The sequence below is a fragment of the Carlito syrichta genome, unplaced genomic scaffold, assembly GCF_000164805.1.
Source record: "Carlito syrichta isolate Samal-C Ts95f unplaced genomic scaffold, Tarsius_syrichta-2.0.1 Scaffold305661, whole genome shotgun sequence".
NCBI lineage: Eukaryota > Metazoa > Chordata > Mammalia > Primates > Tarsiidae > Carlito > Carlito syrichta.
The window spans coordinates 209,286-234,573 of NW_007249757.1; the positions used below are offsets into that span (position 1 = coordinate 209,286).

The following is a 25,288-nucleotide window of genomic DNA, read 5'->3' on the forward strand; positions in this document are numbered from 1 at the left end:
CGTGGGCTCAGGCAATCCACTCACCTCAGCCTCCCAAAGGCATGGGATTACAGGCTGAGCCACCGAGCCCGGCTGATTTTCCCATTCTTAAATATACACACAGATACAAATGACATTACACTTTTGATCATTTTGTTTTCTTTCTCTCTACTTCTTAATATAAAATGACCTTTCATGAATCACCGTGACTTGAGGCTTTTTAAGAAATCAGGATGGCCTTGTCTAAGCAAAACTTCATTTATCTAGGAATTCATAATTCCCCTTCTTATGTGAGGCAAATGCTCTGTTTTGTCCACTTTGATGCTTTTCTTTTGGGTCTGAGAAGGTTGATGATGCTGTTTGCCTTCAATCTCCCATAACAGAGTTTAGCATCACATATTGACTGACTCTTTTGCAATTATATAATATCAAACTGTGTTTCATGTAGGCCAAGCCTGGGCAACATGGTGAGACCTCGTCTCTACAATAAATCAAAAAATTAGCTGGGTGTGGTGGCACTCGCCTGTGGTCCCAGCTACTTGGAAGACTAAGGTGAAAGGATCACATGAGCCCAGCAGGTCGAGGCTGCGGTGGCTGTGAGTGTGCCACTGCACTCAAGCTTGGACAACAGATTGAGACTCTGTCTCAAAAACAGAACAAAAGAAAACCATGTTTTGTGTAAAAGTCAATCACTGTAACCTTATCTCTAACTTTCCCTGTACTATTTTTCCCCTAAAATACTCTTGACATTTATTTATTTAAACAATGATAAAATGAAATGAAATGAACATTTTTCTGAGAATTTCCTAATAACCCTTGACATCATTGGACATGAAAACCTTGCAGGGCCAAGTTCACCAATAATAGTTTTACACAAAAGTATTGTTTCAATAACCTTACTAAGTACATTTTTTCCTATGTAAGACTTTTCCTATTTAATTTTTATTTTGATATATCCACTTCCTTCTCCCAAATAATTTATGAAAAAACATACCAAATGTCTGCATCTTCCACTCACACCCTAGCCATTAGTTTGAAGCATCTGATTCTTGTCAACTTATAGACCAGGGGTTGACAAAGTTTGTGAAGGGCTGGAGAGTAAATATTTTAGACTTTACCAACCGTATGTCTCTTTCACACATTATTCTTTGTTTTACTTCTGACTTTGTTTTGTTTACAACCTTTACAACTGTAAAAATGATTCTTACCTTAGAGGCATAAAAAACAGCATGCCAGCTAGTGTGGGCAGAAGTTTGCAAATCATGTTCTAGATGTGAGGATCAAAGTCAGGAGGTTAGCATTATACCCAAGGTCATATAACCTGTTAGTAGTAGGGACAGGCACAAGAAGCCTTAAGTTTGGGGCCAGTCATTCCCCCCGCCACTGTTTCTGTTTTATAATTTTTTACCATGTTTTTTTCTGGCTGCCATTCTGATAATTATGTTGCATTTTTGAGCCCTTGTGAAACCTCTCTTTTTATTTTCTCTGAATCTCAAGTTTATATACTTCCTTGAATTTATTTTTTCTTTTTTTGCTGCTTGAATTTGAAGGGCAGTATGAATGGTTGTTTAAATAAATGCTTAATCTAAGGAATTGGCATGTTTAAATTGGAATGTGGGAGCTGTGTTAAATTTCGGTCTTTTATGATGGAGGCTTCTTTTGTGTTATGTTTTATTTATTTGCTGTTGAAATTTTGGCTTTGTTTTAAGATTTTTCATGTGTATGTTTTATGACTTGACTTAAAAACTGTTGTAACTGCTTTGGCCTTTGATAACATTGTTATAGATTAATCTGTTCAAATTTTTTGTAATGTTCTTATTTTAAGATGTATTTTAAATGATTACATTAAGCATTCTTTTCTTTGTGCTTAAAACAAAATAATTTTATTTTTTTAGGACGCATGGGAATAAATTTCCATCATCCAGGAACAGATAATATTATGGCACTTAACAGTAAGTCTTCATATGAAATATTCTATAAAATTAGCAGTCAATTTGCAGCATGTGGCTTCTGTATTGTTCACTACATTTCAGCCTTCCACTGAATGCACTATAGACCATTATTCTAAACCATTGATTCTCAAAGTGTGGTCCCTGGACCAGCAGCATCAGCATCATTTGGAAGCTTATTAAAATCTCAGGGCCCACTACAGGCCTATTGAATTTGGAACTTTAATTTGGGGCCCAGAATTCTGTGTATTCATTAGTCTTATATGTGATTCTGATGCAGTTTGAGAATTGAAGCTCTCTACCAGGGTTGGCAGACTACAGTTCTGAAGCTAAATCTGGCCTGCTGCCTGTGTTTGTAAACACAGTTTTATTGGAACATAGACACACCCATTCATTTAAGGATTGACTATGGCTACTTTTGCGCTATGAAGGCAGAGCCCAGAAGCTTAAACTATTTACTGTCTGGCCCTTTACAGAAAATGTTTGCCAATCCCTGCTCCATTACCACTGGGGTGAGGGAACAAAGTGGGAGGCGGAGTGAAGGGAGAGAGGGAAGAGGGCAGAGAATGTAATGTGAGTGAATAAATCAACTTACTTCATACTTATCCCAGAATTTTCTCCTGATGGTAGTCAGCCAAAAAGTGTTTCAAGCTAGACATCCAGGGGTTTCCCATTAGTGAAATTTGCTTGGAATAGGTGTCAGTAGCTTTGCAGGTTAGAAACAGAAATTGTTAGATGAAGTTCTAAAGCATTAAAAACGTATTAACCAGAAAGTCATTGGTATTAATTAACACTGGAGGAAATGTCTGGCTGACATCAGCTCTTCTTTCTGGTGTCTACGGTTCAAGTATCTTTGCAGGAGAACAGTCTCTAAATGGAAATCGTACATTGTCAGGGAACCTAAACAAGCCAATGAGTCTCTCAGGATTTAAGTTTTCTCCTCTAGTAAATACATGATATCAGATTGCTCCCTCTCATCTCCCAGATATACATGCTGACTCTTGCTTGATATACATGGGAGATATGCTGGATAGATCTAGGGTTGTGTAAAATAAGATTTCTTTCCCTCTTAAGTATGTTAAAATGCCATTGGAGTTCCTTAGGGACAAAGTTGAGATTACCTCTAAAATATATAGTTCACATTTCCTTGGTCCTGACGTGCAGCCTACCTACCAGAGAGCACTACTAACAACCGCTGACAGTGCCTAAGGATTCACCTCCTAAGCCACTCCATGCATGTTTTTTTCCCAAAGCTCATATCCCCTCATTTGGGGAGTCTCAGAGCCAATGAAAATTCTGAAGTATCTGCTAATTTTCTTATTTCTAAAAGAAAGATCTTAGATTATGCCAGCTCTGATTTTTTGCTAGTAGAATGAGAATTAATAAACATGTTTAACTTGCTGTGCCTCCGCAGTAATTAATTGTGAAAAGACTTCAGTTAGATGATGGAATTTCAAGTTGAATGTAAAAGAAAAGAACAGTATGGTCGTGTGTCTGCCTGAAGGAATGAATGTGTATCTGAGAAAAGACTTAATTTGACATGATGTGAGTTCTCTTTTGCAAGAGGGAGAGGATATAATTTGTGATTTTATTTTTAAAAAATAAATTAAAAGACATTTTTCTTTTTAAAAAGTTTTGACTCTCTTTGATTTGATTTTCTCTAACTCTCTGCTTTTAAATCAGATTTCATTTATGTTCTTTCCATGTCATGCATATTGCCGAAATCCCCCTTTTAGCCTCAATTTCTTTATCTGTGAGACAAGGGAACTGATTGATTAACCTAAATGACTGCTTTCAGCATGAAGTTTCTGTTATTCTGTAACATTTTTTAAAGGACCAAAAAGGTAATTTTGCTGTATGTGTATCAAATGTTGATGAGTTACACAGTTGCAACATGATGGCTGATATAAGAGTACCAGAAAGCTTCGGAAGGCTCTGTGGGTGCTGCCCGAGGTCAAAGAACTCTATTGGCTCCTTAAATAAACCATAAAACAACCAGAGTTTAACATTTGCATTACTTACCATCAGTTTTCTTTCAAAGTTGACTCCAACTTGAGATGATCAGAAGAAATATATCCTCCTTGGCCATAAGTTCTTGTGAAACCTGCAGCCTTTGACAAATTACTGAGATAAACCTTTCTTTCCATTTTTGTACAGTTGAGCCCAACCCATCTTGTGCTTACATATGTAGCACAAACACACCTATGTGTCTTTTGTTTTTTGTTTTGAGTTGGAATCTCACTCTGTCGCCCAGGCTGGAGGGCAATAGCACGCTCATGGTCACTGCAGCCTGGATCCACTGGGCTCAGGTGATCCTTCTGCCTCAGCTTTCCAAATAGCTGGAATCACAGGCATGCGCCAACACGCCCAGCTAATTTTTCTTGATTTATTGTAGAGATGAGGTCTTGCCAAGTTTCCCAGGCTGGTCTCAAACCCATGGACTCAGGCAATTTTCTCACCCCGGCCTCCCAAAGTGCTGGGATTGCAGACTTGAGCCACCGTACCTGGCCCATGTTTTTGTTTTTGTTTTTTGTTTTGTTTTTGAGTTGGAGTCTCACTCTGTCGCCCAGACTGGAGTGCAGTGGCCGCTCACGGCCACCGCAGCCTCGACCTGCTGGGCTCCGGTGATCCTACCGTCTCAGCCTTCCAAGTAGCTGGAACTACAGGCGGGCACTACCATGCCCAGCTAATTTTTGATTTATTGTAGAGATGAGGTCTCGCCAAGTTGCCCAGGTGGGTCTCGAACCTGTGGGCTCAGGCAATTCACTCACCTCAGCCTCCCAAGGGCGCGGGATTACAGGCTGAGCCACCCAGCCCCGGCTGTTTTTGTTTTTAATAGTCTAGGTATAGAGTTGGCTTAGCAGTTGTGAACTTGAGCAGGATGGATCTCTGACTTGATAATTTTTTCTCTGTTATATTGATCCTTAGAAAAGAATATTGCTGCCTCTGTGATTGGTCATGTGAACAAAATTTATGGTCAAATTAATGTTCAAAACCAGAATGCCTGGTCTTCATTTACTCTAAGAGCTATCACTGCCAAGTGTATATACTTTATTCCCTTTGGCAGGTCAGCTCCTCTTTTTTCAAGTAGAAAATGGGCTCAGGAAAACAGATAAATATCAGAAGGTTCTTGATGAGTACCAAATTAGAAACAGAGGGAGTAGTGTGGCTTTGCAGGATAGTATCATTCAGCTCCATGGAAATAGCTTCCAAGCAGACTGGAAGGCACGTGAAGCCTGCAGATGCAACAGTAAATTAGTATAGCTGTGGAAAGCATGGTCTGGAGTCAGGCAGATCTGATTGCACCCTTTGCAGTCTCTGTGACCTTGGGGCCACATTCTCAACTTCTCTTTGCCTCTGATTTCTTCACCTGAAAATGGAGATAATGATCACTAAAGTGGCTATTTTCTAAAACTTAATATCGTGCCTGACTTGTGGATAATGCTCATGTGAGCTGCTCTTGTGATTGCTTGCATCAGCTTTATTGCTGCCTTTTAAAAATTTTCCCTTCTTTGCATGTTTCAAAAACATGTAAGTTTATCTTTTTTTTGAGTCGGAGTCTCACTCTGTTGCCTCAACCTTCCAAGTAGCTGGAACTACAGGTGCATGCTTATTTTTTGATTTATTATAGAGATGAGGTCTTGCCAAGTTGCCCAGGCTGGTCTCGAACCCCTGAGCTCAGGTAATCCTCTCACCTCAGCTTTGCAAAGTGCTGGGATTACCGACTTGAGCCACCACACCCAGCCTGAGTTTATCTAACATTGGTTATATTTGGGTAGATGCTTTCCTGATGGAATTTAAGGCAGCACAACTATAAATCATCTTGTAGGCTAGATTAGCAGTGTTAGCATATCGTCCCATCTGTTTTCGTGTGAATCTTTTTCTCTAGATGAAATACTTTCTACCTGTCACTTCACTTTGGAACATGTATCTTCTTTGGGGCCTACGGCCCCTTCCCAGTTGTTATATCTCGTGTGATGGTGGCACTTTAAAGTGTGCCATACACTGCTGTTTAAAATGTAAAATGGTATAGCTACTTTGGAAAACAGTTTGGCAGTTTCTTAAAAAGTTAAACATATACCTACTATGTGATGACGTTCTCCTAGGAATCTTTGAGAGAGAAAAAGTGAAAATGTATGTCCACACAAAGACATGTATGTGAATGTTCAAAGCAACATTCTTCTTTTTTTAAAAAAATTTTAAAGATATGGTGTACAATTCAGATTTAGATATACAAGTGGTCTTTGTACAGGTAAAGTTTGGGCCTCCCTCTGGTCCCCACTTCACCTGGTTTGAGATCAGGTACTCTTATTACTCTTATTGATGTTATATCTTCCCTCCCTCCTGCTCCCCATCTCGGCAGCGTCCCGCTACTGCCAATCCCTTTCCTTATTGTATTATGGTAAATGTTCAGGATCTGCTTATGAGTGAGAACATGTGGTCCTCAATTCTTTGTTTCTGTGATAGATCACTGAGTATGATACACTCTAAATCCATCCAAGTTGCTGCAAAGTCCTTAATTTAGTTGTTCTTTTTTTTTTTTTTTTTAAGTTGGAGTCTCACTCTGTTGCCTAGGCTGGAGTGCAGTGGCACACTCACAGTCTCAGTCTCTACCTACTGGGTTCAGGCAATCATTCCACCTTAGCCTTCCAAGTAGTTGGAACTATGTGCGCATGCCACCACACCCAGCTAATTTTTTGGATTTATCGTAGAGATGAGGGCTTGTCAAGTTGCCCAGGCTGGTCTCGACCCCTTGGACTTAGGCAGTCCTCTCACCTCGGCCTCCCAAAGTGCAGGGATTACTTGCATGACCCACCGCACATGGCTAAGAAGAGAATGTTTGAAATAATATTGTCTTTTTTTTTCCAGAGGACAAAAGCGAAGGCTTAGTCATGTGTTAAGAATAGCGCCTAGTTGAGCAAGTTTCTGAATGTCTTTCAGCCTTAGTTTAAAAACCTGAAAATGTATGGCTGTGATCATCTGACTACCTCATTGTTTTTGTGAGATTCAAATGAGGTAAGGTGCATGTACAAATAAAGTATTATTACTGCAGGCCGGATGCAGTGGCTCAAGCCTATAATCCCAGCACTTTGGGAGACCGAGGTGAGAGGATTGTCTGAGCCCAGGGGTTCAAGACCAGCCTGGGCAACTTGGTGAGAACTCGTCTCTACAGTAAATCAAAAACTTAGCCAGGATGGTGGCACATGCCTGTAGTTCCAGCTACTTGGAAGGCTGATATCTTTGAGGTTGTAATTAGAATCAATTCCAAGTCATAAGGGATAAATAAGAAACCGGAAGTGCTACTTCCCCTCTGACAGAAAGAGAATTTTTTACCCTCACTGTGACTTGGCAAAGTATATGACACTGATACACTGAGGAATCCTAGAGTAAAATCTGGTTAATGTGAAGACTTAAATTTCTGATTTTTTTTTTTCATTTTCTATAGCCCATGAATCACTGTATAACCATTTTGATATCTTAAGCAAACCAAAAAGCCACCCACTGGCTTTAGAAGCTCTGAGGTCAGTGATTGTTAAACAACTTGTATATAGCTGATGCTCCAAGAAACTTGGAATGCAGTCTTCCACATTGTTCCCTTAATGCCTTGAAAATATTTTGGGAGGTTTTGCTTATATTTCTGTTTGAACTGAAGGCTGCCAGTACTTTTTCTGAATCAAGAGGAAGTGTGAAAGGGCATAGATATGGACTTTTGTTTTGGGCAGAGGCTCCCAGGTGGCTGCTGAGCCCTGTCTTCTCCCTCCCTGTCATGCTCTGCTGGGACTGAGCTCCCTGGGGAGAGATCAGCTGAGAGGAAGTGGGAGGGGGGGCAGGGGGAGGGGTGAGCACATGATGCCGAAATGGGAATAGAGCCAGCTTTGCTAGAATTCCAAATGGAATTTTCCGAAATTTGAAGAACACATTGTTGTTTCTGTTCACTGTGAGTGGATATGAGTAAATAATTTCTTAGTAGTGTAATAAGAGAGTGAAGGAATTATTTTGAGATTCTCAGATTAAAGACATTTTCTTTGAGAATTTTGATCTTTTTGAAGACTCAGTGCTTTTGTCTCTAACTGAACAGATTGAGAAGTAAAAGCAGTTTACAGCTGTGATATGAATACATTGTAAATGATGGTTAATTAAAAAATGAAAAATATGGTCAGGTGCGGTGGCTCACGCTTATAATCCCAGCACTTTGGGAGACCAAGGTGAGAGGATTGCCTGAGTCCACGGGTTCGAGACCAGTCCAGGCAACTTGCCGAGACCTCATCTCTATAATAAATTTTTAAAAAATTATCTAGGCGTGGTGGCACATGCCTGTAGTTCCAGCTGTCTGAAAGGCTGAGGCAGAAGGATCACCTGAGCCCAGCAGGTCAAAGCTGCGGTGGCCATAAATGTGACACTGCACTCCACCTGGGGTAACAGAGTGATAGACTTCAACTCAAAAAAAAAAATAGTAGTTAGAGGGATATATAATGTTTTGTGACTTCAAAGTACTCAAATTTCAAACTACTTTAGATGGATGGTATACATGAACATGGTAAGATAATAACCTAAGAGACTGTTTTGTTTTGTTTTGACCTTCATATGTTACGGGTGGGGAAGCCGAGGTCCCAGAGGCTATGTGAACTGGCCAGGGTGATGTGATGAGCCAGGAGCAGAGCCGCCTGCCTCCATGGTGAGAGGGTAACTTTTGCTTTAGACAATTAATTGGCTCTTTTTTTTTTTTTCTGGTTGGAGTCTCACTGTATTGCCCAGGCTGGGGTGCTGTGGCACGCTTATGGCCACCACAGTTTCAACCGGCTGTTCTCAGCCTTCCAAGTAGCTGGAACCACAGGCATGCGCTACCACACCTGGCTTATTTTTTGATTTATTATAGAGATGAGGGTTCATCAAGTTGTCCAGGCTGGTCTTGACCTTCTGGGCTCAGGCAATCTTCTCACCTCGGCCTCCCAAAGTGCTGGGATTACAGGCTTGAGCCACCGTGCCTGGCTGTTTTTTTTGTGTTTTTTTTTTTGAGCCGGAGTCTCACTTTGTCACCCAGCCTGGAGTGCAGTGGCATACAGCCTCGACCTGCTGGGCTTAGGTGATCCTTCCACTTCATCCTTCCAAGTAGCTGGAACTACAGTCACATGCCACCATGCCCAGCTAATTTTTTTGATTTATTGTAGAGACGAGCCCTCACCATGTTTTCCAGGCTGATCTCAAACCCATGGGCTCTGGCAATCCTTTTGCCTCAGTCTCCCAAGTTGCTGGGATTACAGGCTGAGCCACCACATCTGACCATAGATACTTAATTGTTAAGAGTAGTTGTGTGGTTTTTTTTTTTTTTACTACTTTAACATAAACATATAAATTCAGTGTCTTTGGGAAAATAGTTTTTCTATTATCACTTGTCACCTTGTTCATGCCCTGAATGCTTAGTAAGTTTTCTTTTTCTGAAAAATAGAATGTTAAATCTGGTTTCTATGGCCTGATATTGAAAATTGTAAATAAGTGAAGTCTGACTTCACTTCTTGACCGACTTTAATGGATTGGAAGAAGTTATTTGTGTTTGTAAATATACTTAAAGTGACAGTATTGGGTGGTTTCAACTCAATAATAACAATTCATGAAACTGAAAATTTGCATACTTTTCCATGTGGGCTTATTTTCTTCACTTTTGTAGGCAATAGAAACTGGACTTCCCATTTATAGCACTCACCACACTTGTAATTAACTATTTAATGTTGGTGTTTCTCTTTAATATGTTTACTTCAATAGAGTATAGACTAGCTTTTTTATTTATGGTTGGTCCCTAGCTTCAAATACAATGTCTGGTCCATTGTGTAGGCACTTAATATGGGAGACCAGAAGAGAGAGAGAGAGGGAAAAATATCTCAGTGAGACTGTGAAAAGCACAGTGTAACAGTCTTAGAGAATATCAATTGGCCTCAATTCCTTCCTGAAAGATTTGCTTTAATTCTTCCTTTTGAAAGATAGTAATAACTAGGCTCGATGGCTCAGCCTGTAATCCCGTGCTTTGGGAGACTGAGGTGAGTGGATTGCCTGAGCCCGTGAGTTCAAGACCCGCCTGGGCAACTTGGCGAGACCTCATCTCTACAATAAATCAAAAATTAGCTGGGCATGGTAGTGCGTGCACCTGTAGTTCCAGCTACTTGGAAGACTGAGGCGGAAGGATCGCCAGAGCCCAGCAGGTTGAGGCTGCGGTGGCCGGGAGTGTGCCACTACACTCCAGTCTGGGCGACAGAGTGAGACTCCAACTCAAAAAAAAAAAGAAAGATAGTAATAACATATATGGATTTAGCGATGAACAGTTTCCAAAGTGTTTTTACAGACCTCTGTGCTTTTGCAATGCTTACTATGGTTGGCCAGGACATGATCAAAACCCACTTTTCTTGAGCACTGATTTTATTTCTGGATTATTCTTTTATCCAAACAAAACATGGCTATGTGATAGAGTAGCATGCAAAACTGAAATGCAATTTTTAATATAAAACTGGAGACTTCACAGGACTTTGTAGATTTCTACAAGTTTCAAGAATGCTCCGTGGTTCATTTTCCTCTGCCATTGTGACACTTTGGTAGAAAATTTGAGAATTATTTTTCTTCATTTCATCTTTATTGCACTCTGTTTAAAACGTGGCAATATCTTCATTTTCTAAAAAAGATCAAGCAACTTGCAGATGTTATATACCCGGCAAATAGCCATGGAAGGCTTAGGCATACAGATTATACTACTACCAGTTCCTCATCCAGTGTGAGTTTTACTCTTTTGGTTTTCCCCTAAAAAATCATGCAAGTCTCATTTAACTCCTTTATAACAATTAAATAAGTAGCATTTTATTGATAGTGGAGAATCTGTATACTTCAAAAGTGATCACTTTTGCTTTCAGAATATGGTTTCCCCTTGTTAGCAGCGGGAATTTTTTTTTTTTTTGAGTTGGAGTCTCACTCTGTCGCCCAGACTAGAGTGCAGTGGCCGCTCCCGGCCACCGCAGCCTTGACCTGCTGGGCTCCGGGGATCCTTCCGCCTCAGCCTTCCAAGTAGCCGGAATTACAGGCATGCGCTACCAAGCCCAGCTGATTTTTTGATTTATTGTAGAGATGAGGTCTCGCTGCCCAGGCGGGTCTCGAACCCGTGGGCTCAGGCAATCCACTCACTTCAGCCTCCCAAAGGCGCGGGATTACAGGCTAAGCCACTGAACCCGGCTAGCAGCGGGAATTTTAGCTACACTTCCACTCATGCTGCTAGAACTTGCAGAATGGGAGCCTGAGACTTGACCAGAGATAGTGCAACTGGTTCTTGGGTAAACTTAAGACGGTGAAATTTCACCTTCTTTTCTTTGTTACTCTACACACACACACACACACACACACACACACACACACCCCTACCTCACACATACACACTTTGTTATCTGACTTAATTTTTTTTTTCTTCTAGCCTAATACAGTGGAAATAATGCAGTCTGGGGTGGGGAGGCAGAAAGATCTGAATTTAAGTCCTGAATCCATCACTTATTTACTAGGAAAGTTACCTCTGTGTCTCTTATTGTAAAATAGCACTTTAACCCCTCTTTGCAAATGGTAAGGTTAAGTATGTAGTGCTCTCATCACCATATCTGGCAAGAAATAGACAACAAACAAACATTAGTCTTTATTTCTTCCCTATTCTACTCCTCCCCCCTTTTTTCCCTTTTGGGTTAGCGATAATTCTCATTCCCAGCTAAACAATCAAAATGATAGCCCAAACAAAACTCACATACCTGCCTGCCCCACCAGACTGAAATTTCATTGGTCTAGGCTGAACTCTTGTAGGGGGTGTGTGATGGCTATGGAAAGGACCAGAGCTAGAATTCTGTCTATCTGAGGATGAAGGAGTCAAGTAGTGTAGTGCTATGCATTCCCTGGTGTTCCTTCTTTTCCCTCAAGGCTGAGTCTGATTTTATTGTTCCCTAAAACTTTTCTGAGTTCAGATCAAAAGAGGAAGTCATATTTGAGGGGTCAGGGCAGGGGCAACATAAATGAGCAGCTAGCCTCTCTGTGCAGCCAGAGCCTCCCCAAATTCCCAGACTATAACTTTCTATAACTTTCTTGCATGAAGGAACTCTCCTTCCCACATGAAAGGAGCCTTGTTGATAGGAAGGGGACACCCCTGACCCAGGGGCCTGGTTCTTGGTTCTGCTTAGGCTCCTGTACACACCAGCATCATTTTGTTCACCTTCTCTTCTCTCTGTGTAATTCCCTACATTATTTTGGGGTTCAGAAATGTAGAATTAGCAGTGTTTGCTGTCCTGAACAGTGCATGAATGGAATATTTGTATAAAGTTTAAAGAGAACTCGTGAGATTTTTGGCATAGTGGTTCAGAGAAGATGGTTTGTTCACAGATACCATATATTTGAGTGCATACCTCTATAGTAGGCAACTTCAGACCTGAACAGGACAGATCGGTGAGTGTAAAATACAAGATACTCTAGTATGTGATTAGAATCCTTAGAGCTTTCTTTTCTCTTCCTTCCTTTTTCTCTCCCTCCCTCCCTCTCTCTTTCTGCCCTCCATCAATTATTATCATTTAGCAACAGATTAATGGAAATAAAAGGTAGCAATTCATTACTCTTTTTTTTTTTTGAGTTGGAGTCTTACTCCGTCGTCCAGACTGGAGTGCAGTAACCGTTCCCGGCCACCGCAGCCTCAACCTGCTGGGCTCCGGCGATCTTTCCGCCTCAGCCTTCCAAGTAGCCAGAATTACAGGCATGCGCTACCACGCCCGCCTGATTTTTTGATTTATTGTAGAGATGAGGTCTCGCTGCCCAGGCGGGTCTCGAACTCTCAGGCTCAGGCAATCCACTCACCTCAGCCTCCCAAAGGCACGGGATTACAGGCTGAGCCACCGAGCCCGACACAATTCATTACTCTTAATGGAATATTATCAGGCCACAAATATGAGGGTGGGTAGACATTGTCTGATGTAAGGAGGTGTGAATGCCCACTCTCTCCAATAAGTGATAGCAGTATAATACAGAAGTGTTCTATATCTAGACCTGTTTCCAAAGAAATCTTGTTAGGTATACACATGTTATTTATTTATTTATTTTTGAGTTGGAGTCTCACTCCATTGCCCAGGCTGGAGAACAGTGGCACACTACCGCCACCCCAGCGTCAACCTGCTGGGCTCCAGCGATCCTTCTGCCTCAGCCTTCCAAGTAGCTGGAACTACAGGGGCACACTACCATGCCTGGCTAATTTTTATTTATTGTAGAGATGAGATCTTGCCAAGTTGCCTGGGCTGATCTCGAACCCACGGGCTTAGGCAATCTACTTGCCCCGGCCTCCCAAAGTGCTAGGGTTACAGGCTGAGCCACCGAGCCTGGCCAGGTGTACACATTTTCAATGATCTTTTTCTGTTTTGATGAGGCATTTAGGAAATGAACCTAGAAGTGATTATTTTGATATATTGAGAGTTTGTATTAGTAACTTATATGACACATGCAGTTTAGAAAACAATTTAATACTAGGTGTGTATGGACACTACAAGGTGGTATAGTGAAACCTTGAACTTACATTTTGGACAAGATGGGAAGAATAATAGAGGTTGGAAGTGGATAATGAGGACTAAGGGCTTCCTAGGGAGCAGAGGGGATTAGATGTCAAGATATGCAGGCATCAAGAGTCTTACACTTTCTGGATAGGTGTTCACATTATAACGATACTACTGGAAGAGTGCGTTGAATTGGCATTACTGGAATGTATGGATCAGTGAGAATGAGGATCCGAAGGATAGTTAGGGCCACATGGTAAAGGGCCTTGGACTTTTCATGAGAAGTTTAGACTGACTAGTATTGTCTTAGTGGAAAATTAGGTCGATCCAAAAAATGTTTAGACTGATATGGGATATGGAAAGCCATTTCTTAGAATAGTTGTATTTATTGTAAAAAAGAAAAAAACCCAAAGAAGCTAAAGCAATGACCCCCCCCCCCAAATAAAATCAGCATTAGGCTGGGATCTGTGGTAAGAGTAACAAACCTGCAAGTATAAGAAAAAACTTTCTAACCAATAAGAGTGGTCTTACCATGGAGGATAGGCCTTTAATTTTCCAGTTATGTCCGATGGAATGTCACCTTGCACGGAGCTACTTAAGGGTCACTGTGGGGGAAGGATACCCCATATCTGGGGTTCTGGGTCCTTGCCTTGCTTCAGCGTGAACAGCCTTGCTTTAATATTTTGTGTTTGTTAGGGGATGGAGGGCTCTGCTACTTAGAAAAAAGTCCCACACTAGAATAGGCTGGAGAGGCGTGACGTGAGCCTCTCTATCTTTTTATCTCAGACCTTTTCCCTCATAGTAGTGCCTTTATGAAGGTATTCTAGCAGAACCAGATAAAACAACTTGGCATTAGTTCTTGAAGTAAATCCTGTTTTGCTCACAATATCTGTAGGTTTCCCCGTGAGGTTTTGTAAGCGATGAAGCAGAAAGTTCTGTTGTTTAGAATGCAGGATACAGTTTCCTATGCTTCTAATGAGAACTAGATTTTCTTACCAACCCACGAAAAAATACCTAGAGGCATACATCATTTTGCTGTGCTTCACTTTTAGTGTACTTCACAGAATTATGTTTTTTACAAATTGAAGTTTGTAGCCACCAAGTCGCACCATTTGTCTAACAGCATGTGCTCACTTTGTGTCTCTGTACCACATTTTGGTAATTCTCACAATATTTGAAACTTTTTCTTTTTATCTGTTCTTGTGATCTGTGATCTTCAATGTTACTGTTCTGATTGTTTAGGGAGTGCTGTGAATGTGTCCATAGAAGACTCGGACTTAATTGATAAATGTTGTTTGTGTTCTATCTCATCAACCAGCCATTCCCCTGCCCCTCTCCCTCTCCTCAGGCTTTCTTGTTCCCTGAGGCACAACAAGGAAACTAGGCCAATTAATAACCCTACAATGGCCTCTAAGAGTTCAAGTAAAAGGAAGAGTCACGTCTCTCATTTAAATCAAAAGCCAGAAGTAATTATGCTTAGTGAGGAAGGCATGTCAAAAGCTAAAACAGGCCAAAAGCTATGCCTCTTGTGCCAAACAATTAGCCAAATTGTGAAGGCAAAAGAAAAATTCTCGAAGAAAATTAAAAATGCTATTCTGGTGAACACACACATGATAAGATAAGTGAAACAGTCTTATTGCCGATATGCAGAAAGCTGTAGTGGTCTGGATAGAAGATCAAACCAGCCACAACATTCCCTTAAGACAAAACTTCATTAATACAGAGTAAAGCCCTAACTCTTATCAATTCTATGAAAGCTGAGAGAGTTGAGGTAACTACGGAAGAAAAGTTGGAATTTGGCAGAGGTTGGTTCAAGAAGTTTAAGGAAAGAAACCATCTCTACAACATAAACGTACAAGGTGAAGCAGCAAGAGCTGGTGGAGAAGGCTGCAGCCAGTTATCCAGAAGATCTAGCTAACATCACTGATAAAGGTTGCTACTCTAAACAAAAGATGTTCAATGTAGATGAAAAGCTTTCTATTGGAAGAAGTCAATGCCTGGCTTGGAAGGACAGGCTGACTCTCTTGTTAGGTGCTAATTTGAAGCTGGTGACTAAGTTGAAGCCACTGTTCATTGGCCATTCCAAAAATGCTAGGGCCCTTAAGAATTGTGCTCACTGACTTTGGGAGGCCGAGACGAGTAGATTACCTGAGGCTGCGGGTTAAAGACCTGTCCGGGCAACTTGGCAAGACTTCGTCCCTACAATAAATAAAAAAAAAATTAGCTGGGCATGATAGCACGCACCTGTAGTTCCAGCTACTTGGAAGACTGAGGCAAAAGGATCACCGGAGCCCAAAGGTCGATGCTGGGGTGGCCATGAGTGTGCCATAGCATTCCAGCCTGGATGACAGAGTGAGACTCCAACTCAAAAAAAAAAAAAAAAAAAAAAGAATTATGCTAACTGTACTCTACCTGTGCTCTGTGAATGGAATAGCAAAGCCTGGATGACAGCACATCTGTTTACAGCATGGTTTACTGTTGAGACCTCCTACTTAGAAAAAAACTTTCTTTCAAAATATTCCTGCTTGACTGGGTATGATGGCTCATATACATAATCCCAGCACTTTGGGGGGCGAGGTGAGAGGATTACCTGAACCCACGGGTTTGAGACCCAGCCTGGGCAACTTGGTGAGACCTCATCTCTACAATAAATCACAAAATTAGCTGGGCATAGTGGTGCATGCCTGTAGTTCCCGAAGGATCACCTAAGCCCAGCAGGTCGAGGCTGCAGTGACTGTGAGTGTACCACTGCATTCCAGCTTGGGCGACAGAGTGAGACTCCAACTTAAAAAAAAAAGAAAAGAAAATATTACTGCTTGTTAACAGTGCAACAGATCACCCAAGATCTCTGATGAAAATGTACATGGAGATTAATGTTGTTTTTATGCCTGCTAACACAACATTCTGTAGCCCATAGATCACAGAGTAATTTCTACTTTCAGGTTTTATTACTTAAAACATACATTTTATAAGACTGTATCTGCCATAGATCATGATTCCTCTAATGATTCTGGGAAGTTAGTTGAAAACCTTCCAGAAAGGACTCACCATTCTAGATGCCATTTAGAACATTTGTGATTCATGGGAAGAGGTCAAAATAAAAACATTAACAGGAGTTTGGAAGAAGTGGATTCCAACCCTTATTTGCAACTTTGCAGTGTTCATGACTTCAGTGGAATAAGCAACTACAGATATGATGGAAATAGCAAGAGAACTCGAAGTGGAGCCTGAAGATATGACAGAAATGGTAAAATCTGTTGATTCAACGTGATTGGATGAGGAGTTGCTTTTTATGGATAAGCAAAGAAACTGGTTTCCTGAGATAGGATCTACTCCTGGTGAAGATGCTGTGAACACTGTTGAGATGGCAGTAAAGGATTTAGAATAGTATATAAATTTAGCTGATAAAGCTGTTTCAGAGTTTGAAGGGATTGACTCCAATTTTGAAAGAAGTTCTATTGTAGATAAAATGTTATCAAACATGCATGCTACAGATAAATCTTTTCTGAAAGCAAGAGTCAATTCATTGGCAAACTTCACTATATCTTAAGAAATTGCCACAGCTACCCCAGCGTTCAGCAACCACCATCCTGATCAGTCAATAGCCATCCACACATCAAGGCAAGAACCCCCACCAGCAAAAACATGACAACTCACTGAAAACTCAGATGATCATTAGAATTTTTTAGCAATAAAGTTTGGGTTTTTGTTTTGTTTTGTTTTTTTGAGTTGGAATCTCACTGTTGCCCAGGCTAGAGTACAGTGGCGTGCTCACGGCCACCACAGCCTCAACCCATTGGGCTCAGGCAATCCTCCCATCTCAACCTTTCAGGTAGCTGGAACCTGGCTAATTTTAAAAAATTTATTGTAGAGATGAGGTCTCGCCAAGTTGCCCAGGCTGGTCTCGAACCCTGGGCTCAGGCAGTTCTCTTGCCTCAGCCTCTCAAAGTACTGAGATTACAGGCATGAGCCACGGCTGTTTGTAGTAAAGTATTTTTATATTCAGATATGTATACATTGCTTTTTAAGACATAATGCTTATTGCACACTTAATAGACTACAGTATAATGTAAACATAACTTTTTTATACACTGGGAAACCAAAACATTTGCTTCAGCAGCCTTATTGTGATACTTGCTTTGTTACAATGGTTTGGAACTCGAACCTGCAATATCTCTGAGGTATCCCTGCACTTTAATTCATGAAATAATAATTGTAGGTTTAATGATTAGTTGAAAAACAGTATTATTGTGGTAGTGATGAAATAAAGCAAAAAGAAAATTTTAGTGAGAAGTCTCTTTTTTAAAAATTTTGGATTGCAATACTGAAAAACAAACAGAATGGTGGAGTTTGTGGACTTTTTTTTTTTTTTTGAGTTGGATTCTTACTCTGTCACCCAGGCTGGAGGGCAGGGCAGTGGCACGCTTCCAGCCACTGCAGCCTCGACCTGCTAGGCTCAGGCAATTCTTCTACCTCAGCCTTACAAGTAGCTGGAACTACAGGCATGCACCACCATGCCCGGCTAATTTTTTGATTTATTGTAGAGATAAGGTCTCGTCAAGTTGCCCAGGCTGGTCTTGAACCTGTGGGCTCAGGCAGTCCTCTCACCTAGGCCTCCCAAAATGCTGTGATTATAGGCGTGAGCCACCGCGCCCAGCCTATGGACATTTTGAAAAGAATTTCTAGATACTTTCAAATTCTTTATAGGTTTTAAGTACTGATTCTTCAGTCTTAGTGTTTAAGGGTAAGGGTTCTTCAAACGTCTACCAACTGGTGAATAGATAAATTGAGTTGTATCCATATTGTGAAATACTGCTCATCAATACAAAGAAACACAATTTTTATACATGTAAGAACAGGGATAAATCTCAAAAACATTGTGCTAAGTGAAGGAAATTGAACATATTTATTCCATTAATATGAAACCATAGAAAAGGCAAGACTATGGTACAGAAGGGAGATTAATGGTTGCTAGGAGCCATGTGTTAGGGGAAGGGATAATCTGCATAAAGACAAAATAAATTTTTTAAGGTATTGAACTGTTTTATATCTTGGTTATAATGGTAGTAGTTATTTGACTATATATCAAAGTTGATTAGACTGTATTCTTGTTTTGTTTTTTGTTTGTTTGTTCTTTTTGAGTCAGGGTCTTACCCCAACCTTCTGGGCTCAAGTAATCCTCCTATTTTTGTCTCTCAAGTAGCTAGGACTACAGACATGTACCACCATGCCTGGCTAATTTTTTGATTTTTTTTTTAAAGTTTTTTTTTTTTTTTTGAGTTGGAGTCTAACTCTGTGGCTCAGGCTAAAGTGCAGTGGCACCCTCAAGGCCACCATGGCCTCAACTCTTGACTTGCTGGGCTCAGGTGATCCTTCTACTTCAGCCTTCCAAGTAGCTGGAACCACAGGCATGTGCCATCACGCCCGGCTAATTTTTTGTTGTTGTTGTTATAGAAATGAGGCCTCGCCATGTTGCTCAGGTTGGTCTTGAACCCCTGAGCTCAGGCAGTCCTCTCGCCTCCACCTCCCAAAGTGCTGGAGTTCCAGACTTGAGCCACTGCATCTGGCCTTTGATCTTTTTATAGAGACTAAGTTTCGCCATGTTGTCGAGGCTGGTCTTGAACTCCTGGACTCAAGCCATCTTCTCACCGCAGTCTCCCAAAGTGCTGAGATTACAGGCATGAGTCACTGTGCCTGGCCACAGACCAGTATTCTTAAAGCAGGTGAATTTCACTGAAGGCAAAATAGTACCTTAACTTTAAAAAAAAGTAAGTGCTGTAGAGCCAGGCTAGGCCTGGATTCAGTTCCAGTGGTGTTACTTAGTAGCTGCATAACCTGGGGCCAGTAATCTTTCCTGGATCTGGTTTACTCATCTGGAAATGGGTATAATGATAGTTGCTTGGGGGGTTGGAAGAGACTATAGTGTCTGGAACATGGTAAATTATCAATAGGTTTTTCTACTATTTTGCTTTATGTGATATTCCTTCTCCTTTATAAAATATCTCAGCAATGCTACTATTTTGCTTGTCAACCATTAGTGTTATTTAGGTTTGCAATTGCAATGGAAAGATTTTCTTTTTTCTTTTTTTTTTTGAGTTGGAATCTCACTCTGTCACCCAGACTGCCACCACAGCCTTGACCTACTAGGCTCTGGTGATCCTTCCACCTCAGCCTTCTAAGTAGCCAGAACTACAGGCATGCGCTACCCCACCCAGCTAATTTTTTTTTTTTTTTTTGAGTTGGAGTCTCATTCTGTCGCCCTGACTGGAGTGCAGTGGCCGCTCCCGGCCACCGCAGCCTCGACCTGCTGGGCTCCGGCGATCCTTCCGCCTCAGCCTTCCAAGCAGCCGGAATTACAGGCGCGCGCTACCACGCCTGGCTGATTTTTTTGATTTATTGCAGAGACGAGGTCTCGCCAAGTTGCCCGTGTGGGTCTCAAACCCGCGGGCTCAGGCAGCCCACTCAACTCGGCCTCCCAAAGTGCTGGGATTACAGGCTGAGTCACCAAACCCAGCTGGAAAGATTTGCCTGAGAAAGATAGGTAAGATACAAAGAAAGAAGGAAGGAGTTTTGCAACATCCAGATACTTTATGTGAATGTAGCAGATGAAAATGAATCCCTTTCCTTCAAGTGTCATTTTAACCGGCTGTATTCATATTGTTTATGGAGAAATTGATCTCACTTATAACTTTCCTAGTTTGAGAATCATTGGGCTAAAATTATCTTACCTGCCAATATGAAGACAAAGATAAAAGAAGAGTATTTGGGGACAAACCCCATGGCTCCTGCTGTTTGGAAAATTACTATCTAGTAAAAGAAGAGGAAATATCTTGGTCCAAACTTTAAGACCTTTCCCCATCTTAGGTAGAATTTTTTCCATGACTAATTCTCAGAGGGAAACTGAAAAGGGAACATTAGGTGTTTGAATATAATTTAATGTTGTCTGTTGCAGTGGTGATTCAAAAAGTAAGTTTGCGAGGTGTTTTTTAAAAACTGATCTTATTACCAGGAAAATAATTAAGTAACTGTTTGTCCCGACAGTGACTTTTAATAGTCCTGACAAATGTTTCCATGCCAGTTAATCAAGTGTTTACTGAGGTCCTTGAATCTTCATTCCTTTTTCATCAAACTCAACATCCCAGGGGCTCTATCTACTGATCCTTCTTTCTCTCCATCTCTCTCTCCTTTCCCCTGCTTCTTTTTTTTCTCTCTCTCTCATCTTTTGAGCCTTTATGGTGGAATCTGTATATGATGTTACTTTGCTTAAAGAGACTTCCTCAAATTAGATGAAACCATGTAGCCAAAGAATTACTTTAGATTTAAACATCAGATCAGTAGTTTGGTAATTTTTCACAAAATGAAACAACCTCTTACCATACAATTCAGCAGTTGTACTTCTTGGTACTTACCCAAATAAATTGCAAACATATGTCCACATAAAAATCTGCACACAGATATTCATAGCAGCTATATTCATAATTTTCAAAACCTGGAAGCAACCAAGATGTCCTTTAGTAGGTGAATGGATAAATAAACTATGGTACATCCAGAAAATAGAATAGGCAGAAGGATTGCCAAACCCAGCAGGTAGAGCCTGCGGTGGCCGTGAGCAGCATGCCACTGCACTCCAGCCTGTGCGACAGAGTGACTCCGACTAAAAAAGCCCCCCAAAAACAGAGCTATCAAGCAATGCAGAAACATAGAGGGACCTTAAATGCATGCCACCAGGTGAAAGAAGCCAATCTGAAAAGACTTCATGTTATATGATTCCAAATATATGCCCTTCTGGAATAGACAAAACTATGGAGACAGTCAAATACTCAGTGGTTGCCAGGTATTAAGGGGAAAAGAGAGATGAATAGATGGAGCACAGAGGATTTTTTTTTTTTGGAGTCGGAGTCTCACTCTGTTGCCCAGGCTGAAGTGCAGTGGCACTCTCACAGCCACTGCAGCCTCCATCTGCTGGGCTCAGGCAATCCTTCCACCTCAGCCTTCCAAGTAGCTGGAACCACAGGCATATGCCACCATGTCCTGCTAATTTTTTCTTGATTTATTGTAGAGATGAGGTCTCACCATGTTGCTCAGACTGATCTCAAACCTGTGGGCTCAGGCAATTCTCTCATCTCGGCCTCCCAAATGCTGGGATTATAGGTGTGAGCCACCATGCCTGGCCACAGAGGATTTTTAAGACCGTGAAACTACTCTGTATGATTCTGTAATAGTCCATGTCACTATACATTCATCGAAACCCATGGAATGTAAAACACAAAGAGTGAATCCTAATATAAATTGTGAACTTTGGGTGATTATGACGCATCAGTGTAGGTTTATCAGTTGTGAAAAATGGACTGTTCTTGTGGGTGATGGTGGTATATGGAAGGTTATGCACGTATGAGGGTAGAGAGTGTATAAGAAATCTCTGTACCTTTCAATTTTGCTGTGAATCTGAAAGTACTCTAAAAACATGAAGTCTTTAAACAAACAACAGATTATAACATGCCCTTTCCTTTGGGAGTCACATTTATTTTTTATTTTTATTTATTTATTTTTGAGTTGGAGTCTCACTCTTGTCACCCAGGCTGGAGTGCAGTGGCATGCTTATGGCCACCACAGCCTCGACCTGCTGGGCTTGGGGGATTCTTCTGCTTTAGCCTTCCAAGTAACTGGAACTACAGATGCATACCACCACACCCGGCTAGGGAGTCACATTTATAAGAGTACTGTCATTTAAAATCGAGTGCAAGCCAAGTCATAAGAAATAAGAGACAATCTGTGTTAGTGTTGCCACATATGCCCACCGAAGCACCATACCATTAGCATGAGAGTATGCCATTCACCAACCATGCATATCTGTTTTGGGAATAACCCTTGTATTTCCCCTGTAAGATACATATTCCTTTTGACATTTATTCTGATGAATTGAAAATAAGTATTTTTTTTCAATTTTGGATGATTTATGTTTATGATTTAAAAGCTATGAAAATGTTAGCACTTTGGATTTTCTGCATTAATTTTGTAACCAGTGAACCAATTTAAAATACTTGTAGTGTTTATTTGACTGTTCAAATAGTGCACAAATAATAATACATGTTTAATAAGTATTTAGTTCAATGTAATATCACAAACTGACACACCCATGTAACTAGTAACTGGATCAAGACCATAACATTACCAGTACCCCAGAAACCCCTGTAGTCTTCCTTCTGGTTACTATCCCTAGCTAAGAGTAACACTACCATGATCTCTAAAAATTAAACGTGTTATGTATGAAACTGTTAAAGAATTCTATCTGTAAAGATGGCAATAACCGATAATTGAGAATTAAATTTCCTGGAGGAAGTAGATAGAGTTTCAGAAGATTATTGTGTCTTATATCTGGTAAACATCCATTTAGCATAGATAGGATATTATAAGGATGGAATTATTCACATGAATCCCTTTTTTAAAATGTGGGTAGCTGGGTGTGGTGGTGCATGCCTGTAGTTCCAGCTACTTGTAAGGCTGAGGCAGAGGGATCACCTGAGCCCAGCAGGTGGATGCTGGGGTAGCCGTGAACATGCCACTGTACAGCCTGGGCAATGGAGCGAGACTCCAAATTAAAAAAAAAAAAACAAAGGGAAATCATTTTGTGCTGACTTAAATAGGTTTATACAGTCAATATTCCTTCTTGTTGAAAAGCCGTATTTGTTCCCAGGGGAAAGCATAACCTTTGTACTCCCATATTTCTCTCCTTGGTGTTCATTTCATTGCCTCTTTCTGAGGGAAGAGGTTGCTTCTAATTAGACTATTTGCAGATGGCCCTCATGTTAGCAACTTGATCAAATTTTAAACCACTAACAGAGTTGGCCTACATTCTAAAGGCCATCAAGGCATATATTACTCCCACCCTTGATGGTGCACTCAGCTAACAAGCTGTATTTGTTGAGTACTAATTTGAGTAGAGCATTCTGCCAGGTGCATTAGAGGGTATGAAAAGGAGTCCAAAACATGGGCCTTGCCCCCTAGGAATTTAACAGTATAGTGGGATGGCTATTAGTGTGAACACTGGAGCCAGACTGCTTAGATTCATATTCCAAATCTATCACTCCCCAGCTATGTGATTTTGGACAAGATTCTTAACATTTCTCTGTCCCATTTCCCTCATTTTAAAAATAGGCTAATAAGAATATTTATGTCGGGCTGGGCTCAGTGGCTCAGCCTGTAATCCCAGCACTTTGGGAGGCTGAGGCGAGTGGATTGCTAGAGTCCGCAGGTTCGAGACCAGTCCAGGCAACTTGGCGAGACCTCGTCTCTACAATGAATCAAAAATTAGCCAGGCATGGTAGCACACACTTGTAGTTGTGACTACTTTGATGGCTGAGGCGGAAGGATAGCTAGAGCCCAGCAGGTCGACACCAGGATGGCCGTGAGCGTGCCACTGTACTCCAGCCTGGGCGATGGAGTGAGACTCCAACTCAAAAAAAAAAAAAAAAGTGTCATAAAGTTGTGGGGTGTTAAATTAAATGACATTAATATATGTGTAGCATCTATCTAGAAGCACTTATGAAGTTTTAGCTGCTGTAATAATAATCACCATAAGGATCATCGATGTAATACTGAAATCAGGGCCAAGGTGGCACATGATGACTTTAACAATGAGTGATGAAAACAGATCTAAGCATCTCAGAACACTACTTTACATGCCATACTGCCTCCTTGATGTCAAAGTCCTCAGGCTGCCAAGGACTAATTTCCAGGCTTTGTTCAGAACTGGCAAAAGAGAAATCATGAACTGTTTGAGGCAGCTTTGATGAAAGCTCCCAGGCAGGTCTTTTGAAACGCCTCCCCACCCCAGGCCTGTCTAAATCCATGCACTTCCTGTTTTATAGTACCTGGATGTTTAGCCATTGAAGACTTTAGTGAACAGCATTCTTGTTTCAGTCTTTTAGGGGTGTTAAGGTCCGGAGAGTCATTTGTATCTTAGTATTACAATCTGATTTTTTTCCCACTGAGTTTGTTGCTGGAAATCAGATATAAGGAAAGAAAAAAAAAGAAGGAATTTGTTGTTTGGGAGAGAAATGAGTAATTTGAAAATACAGAGTGTTTTCTTTTCTTTCTCAATAGAGGTTTTTCAGTGGGATGTCAGGCAGCATGACATCATTGGGAAAGGGAAGAATGGACAAAGAGACAAGTGATAGGATGTCAAAACTTGTTTCATCTCTTTTCTTTATGGATAAAGAAAACTGTTTTGGGGTCAAGCTATTTACTATACTTTCTGTGGGGAGATGAATTCCAGGTTCCAAATAATGAAAAGTATAAAAGACTCTTAAGTTATTCTTAGAATGCATGTCCTTTTGTAAGTGATGCAAACAATAATAGCTATGTACAATCCTTTTTAATATTTGAGCCATGGGAAAGTGAAGAGGTTAAGGCGTAAAGTGGTTAAGGTGTGAAGGCCAGGGCAAGGATGATGTCTAAGGAAAAGTGGAAAATGGTGGAAGATGAGATTGGCCAAGGTAGTATTTCACTATATAGCTAAAAATCTGAATTCTTTTCCTAGGGAAGAAATAGTTTTCTTAATGCTCTATCTTTTATTGTAAATGTGACTTCAAATTGTCCTTCTTTTTCAGCACAAGCTAGTTGTGTGGTATTTTACGCTGTAAAGAATTTTAGAGTTTTCTTTTTTTCTTTATAGAACCTGAGGTTTCAAGCTGGGCTCAGTGCCTCAGCCTGTAATCCCGCGCTTTGGGAGGCTGAGGTGGGTGGATTGCCTGAGCCCGCGGGTTCGAGACCTGCCTGGGCAACTTGGCAAGACCTCATCTCTACAATAAAATAAAATAT

The 25,288-nt window shown here is 40.9% G+C and overlaps 1 protein-coding gene across 1 annotated transcript in view; it reads left to right on the forward strand.

Annotated features, from left to right (window-relative positions):
- Positions 1 to 25,288, forward strand: part of LOC103264510 (cytoplasmic polyadenylation element-binding protein 3) — a 197,626-nt gene that overhangs the window by 57,814 nt on the left and 114,524 nt on the right. The window contains exon 5 of the mRNA XM_021714537.1: positions 1,875 to 1,931. Coding sequence (XP_021570212.1) covers positions 1,875 to 1,931 — 57 coding nt within the window. The remainder of the gene's footprint in view (positions 1 to 1,874; positions 1,932 to 25,288) is intronic.